Source organism: Poeciliopsis prolifica, unplaced genomic scaffold (assembly GCF_027474105.1).
Source record: "Poeciliopsis prolifica strain line A6 unplaced genomic scaffold, Auburn_PproV2 SCAFFOLD025, whole genome shotgun sequence".
Classification (NCBI taxonomy): Eukaryota; Metazoa; Chordata; class Actinopteri; order Cyprinodontiformes; family Poeciliidae; genus Poeciliopsis; species Poeciliopsis prolifica.
The window spans coordinates 4,648,377-4,660,502 of record NW_026562400.1 but is presented as its reverse complement, the minus strand read 5'-3'; the positions used below and the strand labels follow the sequence as shown (position 1 = coordinate 4,660,502).

The window sequence follows — 12,126 nt, the reverse complement described above, 5'->3', positions numbered from 1 at the left end:
TTTTCCAATTTCATACTTAATCAGCAGTAAATCGGTTCGCATCTCCATATATAATTACGTTTATTTGCAACAGCTTTTTTTTACTTTACTATCATGCTATTACATAAATAACTTCCAAGTACGACATATACTTCAACATAATAAAACAGTCAAAATATATTATTAGATAACACTAACTAATATAATTGTAGACTGCTTCTAGCAGTACTGCATCATCATTAAACTCTGTGACAATATATTGTCGTGATATTGGCATTTGTCCTCTGCTTTGCTCTTGGGAACTGAGAGTTATCCTTTTAGTTAATATCATCACTTAAATGCATTGTTTTTTTATCATTCCAAGTTGGTCCACCAGGCAGGGTTTATAAACTGAGTTACAATTTATGTTTTTAAAACAGCATTCATTATCACAATACTTGAAACAAAGTCAAAGTAAAAACACTTTGCAGCATAGTCTTAGATGCTTCTATCTTCCATGTTTGCAATACTATTTTCCTATTTTGCAATAGGAAAATAGGAAAATACTATTTTCCTATTTTACAATAGGAAAATAGTAATGTTAACTATTCTTTTCTTTTTTATAGTTTCTCAATTTGAAGATAAAGTTGAAACTATGTTCATTGTTTCTTTCTTGCATAAGACCATAAAATAGTCCAGTTGAACATGGGGTCCCTCCAACATGATTTAGACACAGGATCCAGAATTTCATGCTTTGCATATTTAGGAGGGGGCGAACCCAGGGTGTCATTCATGCAAGAAGCTCACTTATCTTACACTTCTCAGTTTCATGAGTGCATTCAATGTGATGTTAAAATGTTATTTAGCAGCAGCAAACTCATTTTTGATTTCTACAATCTAGATCTTCTCTGAGAAACTTGGTTATTAATATTTGAAGCGCAGCTACAGTTTTAGGGTTCGCTATGAGTCACCCAGCCTCATGATAAAATCACTTTTAACTTTCTTTAAAGCAGTCCCGCGGGCCCCCAACAGACCTACGCGATTAGTCAACCAAGTCTTTTCATTGCAACCGAAGTGGAGAGCCTGGCAGGGGAGGAGGCAGGGAGGAAAAGAGAGGAGGGGGCTGTATTTGGAGAAGAGGGGGTCACCTTTTGTGCAAATATATCAACCAACTAGACTGCCACTCGAATCAGGTTTCTGAGAGAGAGAAACGGAGAGAGAGAGAAGAGGAGAGAGACAGAGAGAGAGACAGAGAGAGAGAGAGGCGTTCATTTCGCAGGGAGAGAGAGAGAGAGATACGGAGAGGAAAAACATCGTTGGAGCATTGAAAGAAGCGAAAGACTTACAACTGGGTCAAATTGACAGATTCTTCATCCCTCCAAATTAAATAAAAACAAAGTGAGTACTTTGTTCTAAAAACAAAGTTGAAGACGCAGTCATGGCCGGAATAAGGTTGGGACGCATAATGCCGCTGTGCACCTTGCTCCTCTGGATAATTCAAGGTAAGACCGCTACTTAAAAATAAAAACAAATAAAAAAAAAGCACACAACTTTAACTTAACGTCAACTAGTGCAGGTTGGATTTTCGTGTCTGCAGGCTGTAAGTTTCCCACTTCTGTGCTCCGCTGACTCCGACTTTCAGAGCGACACCGAACCTGCCTGCACACGCCGCGTTGCGTTGCGTTGCGTTTCCCCCCGCGGTTTGTGGCAACTTTCCGCTCGCTGTTGTTTGGTTCGATTCCCAATTTTTAACCATTAAGAAACCTGTTCAGTTTTGGAGTTCATACAAAAGACAAAATGAACAAGCGGAGAAGCAGGTACATTTGTGGGTTGAACGGAATTTCTTTATTTCGACTCGAATTGGCAATAAAAAGTCCTTGCAGTTGCGCAGCCGCTGTGCGTGAAGTGATTGGTTGAAGTGTGAAAGGTGACTTGGTGGAAGTGGTTGGAGTTTTTCCATGCTACTCCTGCTACTTCAGAGGGCTTCAATCAATGAACACTTTATAGTGTCTAAATTAAAAACATAATGTTGTATAAATGTTTTTTTTGTGTTTTTTTTTTTTTTTTTTTTTTTGTTTTTAATCCCTCATGTTTAATTGCTGGAAAAAAAATACCACAAACCCATAAAGAAAATACTGCCAAATCCTAAAATCTTCTCAATAAATCTCTCCCTTTGGACTTAGAAGTACCTTTCATTGAGAAGACCATACCTCTGGATCAAGATCAGGCTGGTTTCCAGCACTTTGATGTCTGATCTTTGGGATTTATGTCTCCCTTGTTGGCACTGAGCCTCCACCCTCAGCTCTCCTTTGGTGCTGCCAGAAACACTTAGTAGTTCTAAAATCCAACCTGTATTTCTCCTTATTTGATCTGTATTAAACAAACTTTGGTCATGGTTTACCGTAGAGGACTATTTATATAGTACACTCGATGCTACTCTTTAATGGTTCAGTTGTTATTTTTGTCTTTTCATCATGGAGAATATAAATCAATTTTTTTAATCATCACAATAAACTATAATCCGTGCATGCACATTGCTGAGTACCATTTGTATGATATTAAAATATATGTATACACACTTACAGAATCCTGGAAGTTGAAAATTACAGCCCTGCCTTTTACCTTTTTGGAGGGAGGGAGTGAAGGGTGGAGCCTGAGTGCTGGCGATTCCTCTTTTTCTGTGCTTTTCTTCCTTCACCAGTAGCTCTGTCTCAAAGCAGACATTTAAACCTGATCTATGGCGCCTTGTGAAAGTATTCACATCCCATGACCTTTTACACATATTGCAGCATTTGTTATTATTTAGTGTGATAGATCAAATATAAATTAGCACATATTTATGAAGTAGTTTTCAACATTTTCACTAACAAATCTGAAAAGTGTGGGGCGTATTTAGACTTCCAGTTATCTTCCTGTTTTTTTTTTTTTTTTTTTTTCCTTCCTTTCTATCCACCTTAGTCTCGCTTTTGGTTTTCTCAGTTCTCATTCTTTTTCATTCTACTATTTTTTAAATATCCTGTTTAGGTCTGTTGTTTGGAAGTGCCAATGTTATCATGTGCTGCTGTTTCCCTACCTTTAGCCTGCAGTCCAACCCATAATGTACTCTGTAATTGATAGAACTGGTTGTAGTGTGCAGCATATCACACAGCTGCACTGCGTTGATTAAAAGGCTTGGTTCCAGGTGCTAAGCTTATCTCCACCCTCTCTTCCCCCCCATACCTCCCTCCATCCCACACCCTGGAAATGCTGCTCTAAATGCTTTGTCTTCTTCTTTTTGGGAAACTCATATTTTTCAGTCTCCCTTGAGCATCTTTTTTTTTTTTTTTGTCTAACAATAGCAGCTCTTATTCACTTTCACAGAAACTGTCTCTTAGACATACATTTTTAGATTGCTGGTCTCATGCTTGCTACTTCCAACTATGTCAATGTTGAGCACAGATGAAAAAAAAATACAAACACAGACCACCCATATGTTTGCTGTCACTTATGTGGGTTAAAAACTCTGCCAGTAGTTTATGGAAGAAAGCTTTTACTACTGAGTCATTCCTGTTCATTAAAGCACCAACTACTGGCTGCTGAGCTTTGTGTTTCTAACAATTACAAGATTAAAGTCCAAATAGGCATTAAATTATTTTGGTATGAACAAACAATACCACAGTACCATGGTATGCACACTAAGATATAATGATGAAAATCTTATTTAAGGTAATTAGTCCAGAATACTACACTGATCATGTGGTTATTTGCTTGACTACAACCTTCTCTAAAATCTTGTCCAGGAAAGGAAGCTTTGAGATGGGTTTGTAACAGCTGAAAAGGGAAGAATCCAAACTAAAGTTAGGTGTAAAGAATCATTTTGACAAGGGCTCCGTTCAGATCAAGGTGTCGGCCTCTGACACTTTGGCCTTTTTGTCTAAGGCTGCCTTAATTCCCCCTACTCATTTCCTCACTTTTTAAATTTCTGTACCTCCTGCCAGCGACGTATCAGAAGTGCACCCCCTGCAGCCGCGGGTAATTATTATGGTATTAGGCCAGAAACAGAGTCATTTAATCCAAAGAAAGATAAAATCCAGTGGACCTCCCTTAACAGCTGTCCTGGGGCACTTTGGGTCTCTGGTTTGTAAAGCCACACACTGAGGTATGCATAGATGTCATCTACTCATTGATCTATAGCTGTGCAGGCATGCAACCTTTAATTGTCATGTGAACACTTATATGACTAATGGGGATTCCTGATGTTAAGCAATACTTAAAACCTTATAGCTGAATTGTCAGTGGCAAAATGCTTGGGAATGCATGGGCAAGTTGGCTCCTTTTACCACTTCCAGTCCATAACAAAAATATCCACACTACTTGAACTTTTTTTAGCCATTTGATTAGAGGCAGTGGAATAGTTTATATGAAAGCATATTAATTTGTTAGAATGGCCTAATCAAATCCCAGACCTAAACCCACGTAGGATTTTGTGTCACATATATTCTCTGCCAAGTCTTACGTAGTTTAAACTATTTTGCAAGGAAAAATAGGCATACATTTCAGTCTCCAGGTGTGCAAAGTTGTTGGAGACATACCCCAAAAGACTCAAAGCTGTAATTGCAGCAAAAGGTTCAACTGCAATGAGTTAAGTCTGGGGATGAATAGAAAAGCAAAACTATGCATCACCAAAGTTTAAACCTCTATCCCAGTAAAGTACTGTAAAATTTGTACTATGAAAATGTTAAAAAGTTTAAGGAGTATGAATTTGCAAGGGACTGTGACTGAATTTTAAGTTTGTCACTGCTTGGAAATGCAAACACATGTTTGCCCCCTCTGTCATTTGGATCTCTAGGGGGAGTAGAGGTTGAAACGGAGAATTCAGAATGGTTGTGGTTGAGGATATGTGTGACTGAGATAATGACTGAGTAAATCACTGAGTTGGAATAAGTGGGATTCCTCTGCGCATGCTGCTACCTGCCATGTAATATGTGTTTTAGTTTGTCATCAGCTCAAATTCTACAGAAAGAAGGCTTCCTTTCTCACTTTATAGCCCCTCCAACCACATTTCTAAGACAGTAATCCATGCACAAACAAGCATCCACAATGTACTGTTTATCTCCCTCACTGAGGTAGTATTATAGATAAGAGGCTGTTTTAAGTAAGGTTTAAAAAAACTTTGAAAAGCTCTGAAGTCCATTAAAAAGGTCCAGTGCAGTTTATGATTTCCTCTGAACACCATGTTAAACCATTTCATCAAAGTGACAGGACACTGATGTTGGCGGGTGAGCTGGCAGCAAGCCCCAGACAACTGGGCATCAGCACATGGTACAGTGCACACACGTGCTTAATTCTCCAAAGTTAGTTAATAGGGTGAATGTGGTTCAGAGTGCAGATGAAAGAAAGTTTTTCTTGTCTCCTCTTTTCTTTTTTTTACAAGGTTGGAGGCTTAAAGCTGCAGTATATAACTATATATATGTTAATAATTACAACATTAATGTAATTTTTTTTACATTAATGTTGAAATTATCTTTATGTTGTGAGAATATACTATAAGACTTACAGTATGTGACAAAAATCAATCACATGGTCAAGGATGACAGGTGAACTATGAGTTGTTTCCCTGCCATTAACACATTTAGCAGCATACATGAGCATGATTGACAGTGCTAACACCCTCCTCCTGCCTCGTGTTGCGGTGTATTTTTTCGGATGATGGAGCGGATTGATCTTTTCACAGATCATCTGTCTCTTTTAAACTGTCACCACATGGTGACTGTTTTAACAAACATGGAAAAAAACACATTTTTGTAAAAGTTATGTACTACTTTAAAAAGAAGTAACTACACAAGCCTCCACAGGTTTAATCTACAGATGGATTTCACCAGATTATCCTTTTCTATGTTCACCGCAACTGTCCTTATCCCATCTGATTCATCCCCTTATTTTTGTTTGCTTCTGTTTGTTTGTATTGTTTCCATTATGATGAGAGATTTACTGCTCTTCTCTTTTTCCTATTGTTGCTACGTGCGATCACTTGCTGTGATTTAACATGTTGCCTTTGCCTGTACAAACTGCTGTGCTCTAATGTGTGGCTAACTGTTAATGACCCCGCCAAGCTTCAGGAAGACAGCCTGCTGGTTTTTAGAGGGCGAGGGGTCTGTTTGCTTTTACGCCCGTCCCTAGAGCCCTTTCACAATGGATTTATGAACCACTATTAATGATTTTTCAAATAAGACTGACCATCCTCCCCCGTACTTGACCTGACCACTTGTTTTTCATTATGAATAGCACTTTGTCTACTTTTGTATCCATCAACGCCATGGTTGGTATATCAACTGGATTTTTACCACCCACATTATTGAAATATTGAAAAATATTTAAAAAAAACACCATGCATGTATGATAATGGGTTGTCTGAAACCTCAGTGTGTGATTCTCTCATGTTAGTATATTAATTGCTTGATACACATATTTTCCACATCCACTGAAAAACATCCTTTCTGCTGAAAACAATTTTGGCCAAACAAGAATAAAACAAAGACATATTGAAGCCTGGGATTAAGGGAAGGAACAACCCAAGCCAGAGGAAAGAAAAAACACGATAGTTTATGACTCGACCATGAGAGATGGTTCAAGAAAAGTCAGACTGCATGGGCGACTGCAGCTGTTGTTTATGAGCATAAAATGTATCCAGTGTTAATATGAATCCGAACCAAATGAAGGAGAGAACGTTTAACCTTGGATCCATCGATAGTGGATATATTTTATCTTAACAACCAACAGATGAGTAGTGAGTAAGTTAGCTTGAAGTACTTGTTATGGCTAAATGACATGTTTTGGCTAGAGTAAATTGAATAATGGATCATTGAGGGTGTGGCAGACAATGCATTTGGCTTAAGGCTACATTATTGATGAACTGTTAAATGCTGATTTTGTGGAGAAAGATTAGATGTAACTATAATGTAAATTGTTTTGGTGACTATAGTTTGGAGTGTTGTTTGGGCATAAAAGTAAGAACTGGATCAAAAACTGCAACATTTTGACCTAAAAGCCAGAATTTCATTGTTTCAAATTAGTTTTCATCCCAAGCCATCATTCCCTGCTGAAGTAAAAAACAGGATGACTACACTTGCTGCAGAGCACTTTTGAGTCTCTCCAAAAGATACTGATTTGTTGAGTCTCTAAACTAATTTTCTCTTAACTTTTTCAACCCTTCTGAATAAATCACCTTCTAAATCATAAACCCAAATTTGAGCTGGAAACTTAAATATCACTATTTGTGCTTTGGTGTTTCAGAGCTGACATTATCTCTTTATGTCAACTTGCAGGGATGTTCGAGTGCTGCTTTTCTTTCTCTCAAGCTATTGTTTTTGAAAATCAACAGCTTTTGTAAGCTATGAGCCCAAAAGAATGAGAGAAAAAAGTGATACATGCCCTTTAATTGCTTGAAAACCAAAATGCATTCTTTAAAAATGAAAAAATGGAAAGGTGAGGTGAATAAGACTGGAAAAATTGCTGAGCGTTTTTTTTTTTTTTTTTTCTTCTTTGAAGCAGTGCTGCCGTGAAATTTGTGGGAGTTGCTAGCAAGAAAGGAAGGAAGCGGGGTGGAAGGGATGGACATGGTTACATCAAGGAGTGGGATGAGAAAGTGATTAGAGCAGAGTGTTGTTCTGCTACTGTGGACTTTTATTGTTCTCGTCTCTGGGGAGGAAGTTAATGTTGATGTGTAATTTTGAATGCGGCCTTGAAAAGAGACTACATGTCTCTGTATGTGTGTCCTTGCTGCTGCAGTTGGCAAATTGGGTTGGGGGGTGGGTGATACAGCTGGAGTTGGAACAAAATTGAAAATTCACAAAGCTCTTTCAGGATACGGGGTGAAAAGCCATTTAGATAGAGCGTGCAGAAGAAAGATGAGAGGAAGAACCTCTGTGCCTCAGTCCATTTTTCATTAGAATACACAAAGAAAGTCCAGATTTGCTTAAGCTCTTTTAACAATTCCATATTTAACCCAGGCGCATTAAGCTGAGAAGTAAAAAAATGATCATTTTATTGGGATTTTCAGTATTTAATTCATGTTCGTTGTCATTTAATTTAATCAAATATTATTAAAAATAAATCTGTGACTGCAGGAATAAAGATATGACAGGCTGGATAACGACAGGATGGAGGAATACCAATTAAGAATGGGGAATGCCATGCAGAATCCCTGGATCTGTGGCCAAAGAGATCGTTTTCCTGGCAAGCAGAGAAGAAATCCTAACCCCTGTGCCCCTCCAAGCCTAAACCCACCATCTGACTGCTGGCTGGGAGAGGGCCCGCTGGGAGCCCCGCAAGCTGTTGCCTCTCAGACATCAACAGTTGCCTCAGCAGCAGTTGTTGAATGCATCCCTCGATTGAAGCCACACAACAGCCACTTTCTTTTAGCACGTACAGAAACGCACACTGGGGTTTCATTAGCACCTTCTGTCTTTCCACATTGCTGTTTGTGACTTGTGTGTGAAAGACAAAACACCCAAATGCACAATTCTAACTTACAATTCAGTTTTTTTCCCCCCTATTACTTTAAGAATTGGCTTGAGATGTACCCATCTATTATTTTGTGGCCAATCACTTATTTTGTAAATCTGAGTCCAATGTCTTTTTAAGGAAATACGAGAATATGTTTTTGGCCTAATTTGTTAAATATTTCTAAGCTGAGCACTGAAATATTTCAGCATTAAAATATTTATCGTAAAATGAAATTTTACATGTTCAGTTTCAATCTTGGGTGGCAAAATCACGCAAATTTCTCTTTCTTTTACCCAGTTTTTCATGGCCACTTTTCCGTATGTCAGAGCACTCCTGATGAGACCTCAACTTTAATCTAGTTAATGGTTAAGCTGCTGTGTTAACCTCCCCAGTGAGGCTGGTCACTGTTTGACAATGAGTCCTTATTGCTTTAACTGGGCCAGGGGGACCTGGGAGACAAGCAAGGCAACATTAATCCTCTGCAGTAGAGAGGAAAAGGAGGAGGAGAGTGCTAGTTGTAATGTTTGTGTGTGAGGAACAGAGGTGGTATATATTTATATATGTGTGCTGCATCACCTGCATGCAATTGTTTGCTTTTGAAGTTCAGAGTTTCCTGTGACTTGATGCATGTTAGTGAGGAAGGGGTTGCACCTGAAGTCATGTGAGAACAAGTCCGCTGCAGCAGTGACCAAATCTAGTATCAGTTTTCAGGGCTTTGACTCAGTCCTGTAGCCTGAGGAGATAACTCACCTTTGTTTTATGGATTTTTTTTCTTACCAGAGCCCCTCTAAAAGTATAGACTTCAGTTTCCTTTCTGCTTGTGTGAACTTGACTTTGAAAGAGAAGAGTTCCTATGCTCTGAATGTTAATTTTCTCAAATCACACCATGTTCCTAACTTTAGAGCAAGTCTTTTGCTCTAAAGTTTTTTTCTTTTCCTTAGGGAGTTTTTCAGTTTCCACCCTCTACGGATGCAGTTTTCTGCAAATCACAATTTTGAGATTCTTCAGTGATTAGAATTTGGTGGTTCCTTTTGTAAAGTCATAAAGCAGAAAAAAATGACTGCTGATATTATATTAGAAGATATAAGAACAGGAGTATTTTTTTCTGATCTACCTGCTGTTATTGGTCATCATTACTTTGGTCTGTTAGAACCAGATGTGACATGATGCTGTGTTTTAGAGCTGTTGCTGTAAACGGGGTTTTACTATTTTGAAACAACAGATTCACAGAGATTAAAATGATAAAGTTGAATTTTATGTCATTTGCTTTAAGTCTTACTCTCTCTAGCTGTCTCACAGCCTGAATAAACCACAGAGATATCTTGACGTACTGTAGCTTCTTGCATTTTTTATTCTTCTTCTGAATTTACCTTCGAATTCTTTTTCTTCTGAAGAAGAATACCTAACTTTGGATCATCTCAGTATCAGCACCCACAATGAAAAGTAACATTTAGTGTGGCCTTGTAGTTGCACATTCATGGATAAATAAATAATGGATTTTTGTACTTCCTGCTTTCCAGTGAGGACTGATAATGCTGAAGATCAGTAAAGTCTGATCTTCACCAACTTACTTTCCAAGTTAGTGGAAAGTAAGTTCAGCATTTGGTTTTCCTCCCTCTTGAAAAAAAACAACTAATAATTACTTTCTTATTATTTAAATAAGTTCAAAGGTGTTTCTCTTTCTGACATTTACAGCTAATGTTACATTTATAAACTAGAGTCCATTAGGCTAAGTTGCAGATACTTTGTATTATGCATTATTTTCATTTTTTGTAATAGTTATGGCCATTTTTCTGTCATAAAAATAGAGTCAATTTTATTTCTGTTATTCCTGTTGTCCATTAAGTGGAAAAATATTACAAGCTTCCATCAGGCCAATATGAATATTTAATTCAAAATCGATAACTTTTCATTGTATTATGACTCCATCAGACTAAATGACTCCCAATTACACATCTGCAGTGCAGAAAGACACATATGATGGATAGTTATTGTTACAATTACAAAGTACTTAACTGGTTTAGAGACTTGTTATCAGGGCTAAAGTAATTACTTTCCAAATCTTTGCCTTGAGAGCATCTTGCATTTTGCCCCTGTGGCTTGTTGCAACATTATGATCAAATGTTCTAAATAAGGTTTGAATGTTTTTTTTAAGTGGAGGTGGGAATATTGTATGTTGTGCTTGTAAAGGTTGGGAAGGGTATGTGCTCACTGCCACATTGTGTCCTGAGAGAGGTGTGAAGGTTCAGGACAGCTGAGTGGATCCCTTTGATCCGGTTCCCTACACACATACACTTTTTGATGATTGTGTTTGTGGAGAATGATTAAAGATGTACCAACTACTCATGTCGATTAGTAGACCAGGCATTTGCACTGCTCATTGTGTCGCTCCCTATTCCTGTGAATTGAAAGCAGTGTGTGATGGGGGGTGGGGGGGGTTAATGACATAGGCAGAGAGGACACATGTTTAATAATAAGTCCTGACAAAGCGGGACAAGCAGAGGGGAGGGTTTGTAGCACTGTGGGAGGATGATGGAACATTCAACGTGTCACCGCTTTTCATTATGTCTCATTTCTAGTTAGAGCTAGAAATCAATATCATTATAGAAATGAAAATATTTTTACCTGGCTTAATTATAATAATAAGGAATTTATAGGACTGAAGAAACAATGACAGTGATTTGGATTGATCTATATCTACAATTAAGGCTAGAGGTAAATTTGGAAGCATATTTGCTGAAGCTCAAATGGTAAAATCAATAATAAATACGGTGACCAAATATTTCATATGAAATGTACTAAAGATATAATACAGCAAACCAAAGCAGAACACAGGTAAAAATGCTGAGCTTCAACACACAGTTGTTGAAGAGTACAGATTAGTTTACAGATTGAAATGTATAACGTTGTTTAATTTTAAGAAATGTATGGAAAAAAAACATTGAAAACCACAAAGAACAAAGAATTCAAAGCAGGCAGACGACAACAGAAGAAAAGCTAAAAACCTGAAAGATTAAATTCATTGATTTAAAAAGGTGTGCTAGAGATGCAAACATAGAAGACTTTCTGAATCCTAAATAAAATAGCATTTTACATTCAAGAAGCTAAATCTAATGCTGCACTGGATTATATGGTATGCTAATAGCAACTGTTGCTAAAATACTAACATTGGCTAAGGTGCTAGGCCTTGCATGTTGGATAGCTAGCAGGTTGGCTAATTAACTTTAGTACTTTAATAAAGGTATTTGGAAGCAAATGTAAGACAGGACAGTAAAGAGAGTATTTATTCAACTATGTGGTTGAATATACTTTGATTTTGTTTCAACATAGTTGAATGAGAATTTTTTTAAGTCAACTATATTTCTGTCCAGTAGTATATTTAATGAGTGAGATGACTGATTTAAAAACAGACATGAAATAAAGCAGGAATTCTCTGGTTTTAAGTTATTATTTAATCTCTTTTAATATGAATCAGGTTGCACTCCCATAATGCAGTGATACATTGCACTGTGATGGAACTGATGTACAAATTAAATCACTGAAATAAACTTTCAAGTGAATCTGTATTTTTCTGTGTATATTGTCAGCTAGGCCCTCCTCTGTTTGCACCTGAACAATGCTACATTGTAAGGGCATTCCTTCAGTCTATTGGAATGCACGTATTAAAACTGGGCTGATTACACA

At 37.5% G+C, this 12,126-nt stretch overlaps 1 protein-coding gene across 1 annotated transcript in view; it reads left to right on the top strand.

Annotated features, from left to right (window-relative positions):
- Positions 1 to 1,129: 1,129 nt before the first annotated feature.
- Positions 1,130 to 12,126, top strand: part of bcam (basal cell adhesion molecule (Lutheran blood group)) — a 60,975-nt gene continuing 49,978 nt past the window's right edge. The window contains 1 exon segment of the mRNA XM_055047204.1: positions 1,130 to 1,460. Coding sequence (XP_054903179.1) covers positions 1,397 to 1,460 — 64 coding nt within the window. The 5' untranslated portion in view covers positions 1,130 to 1,396.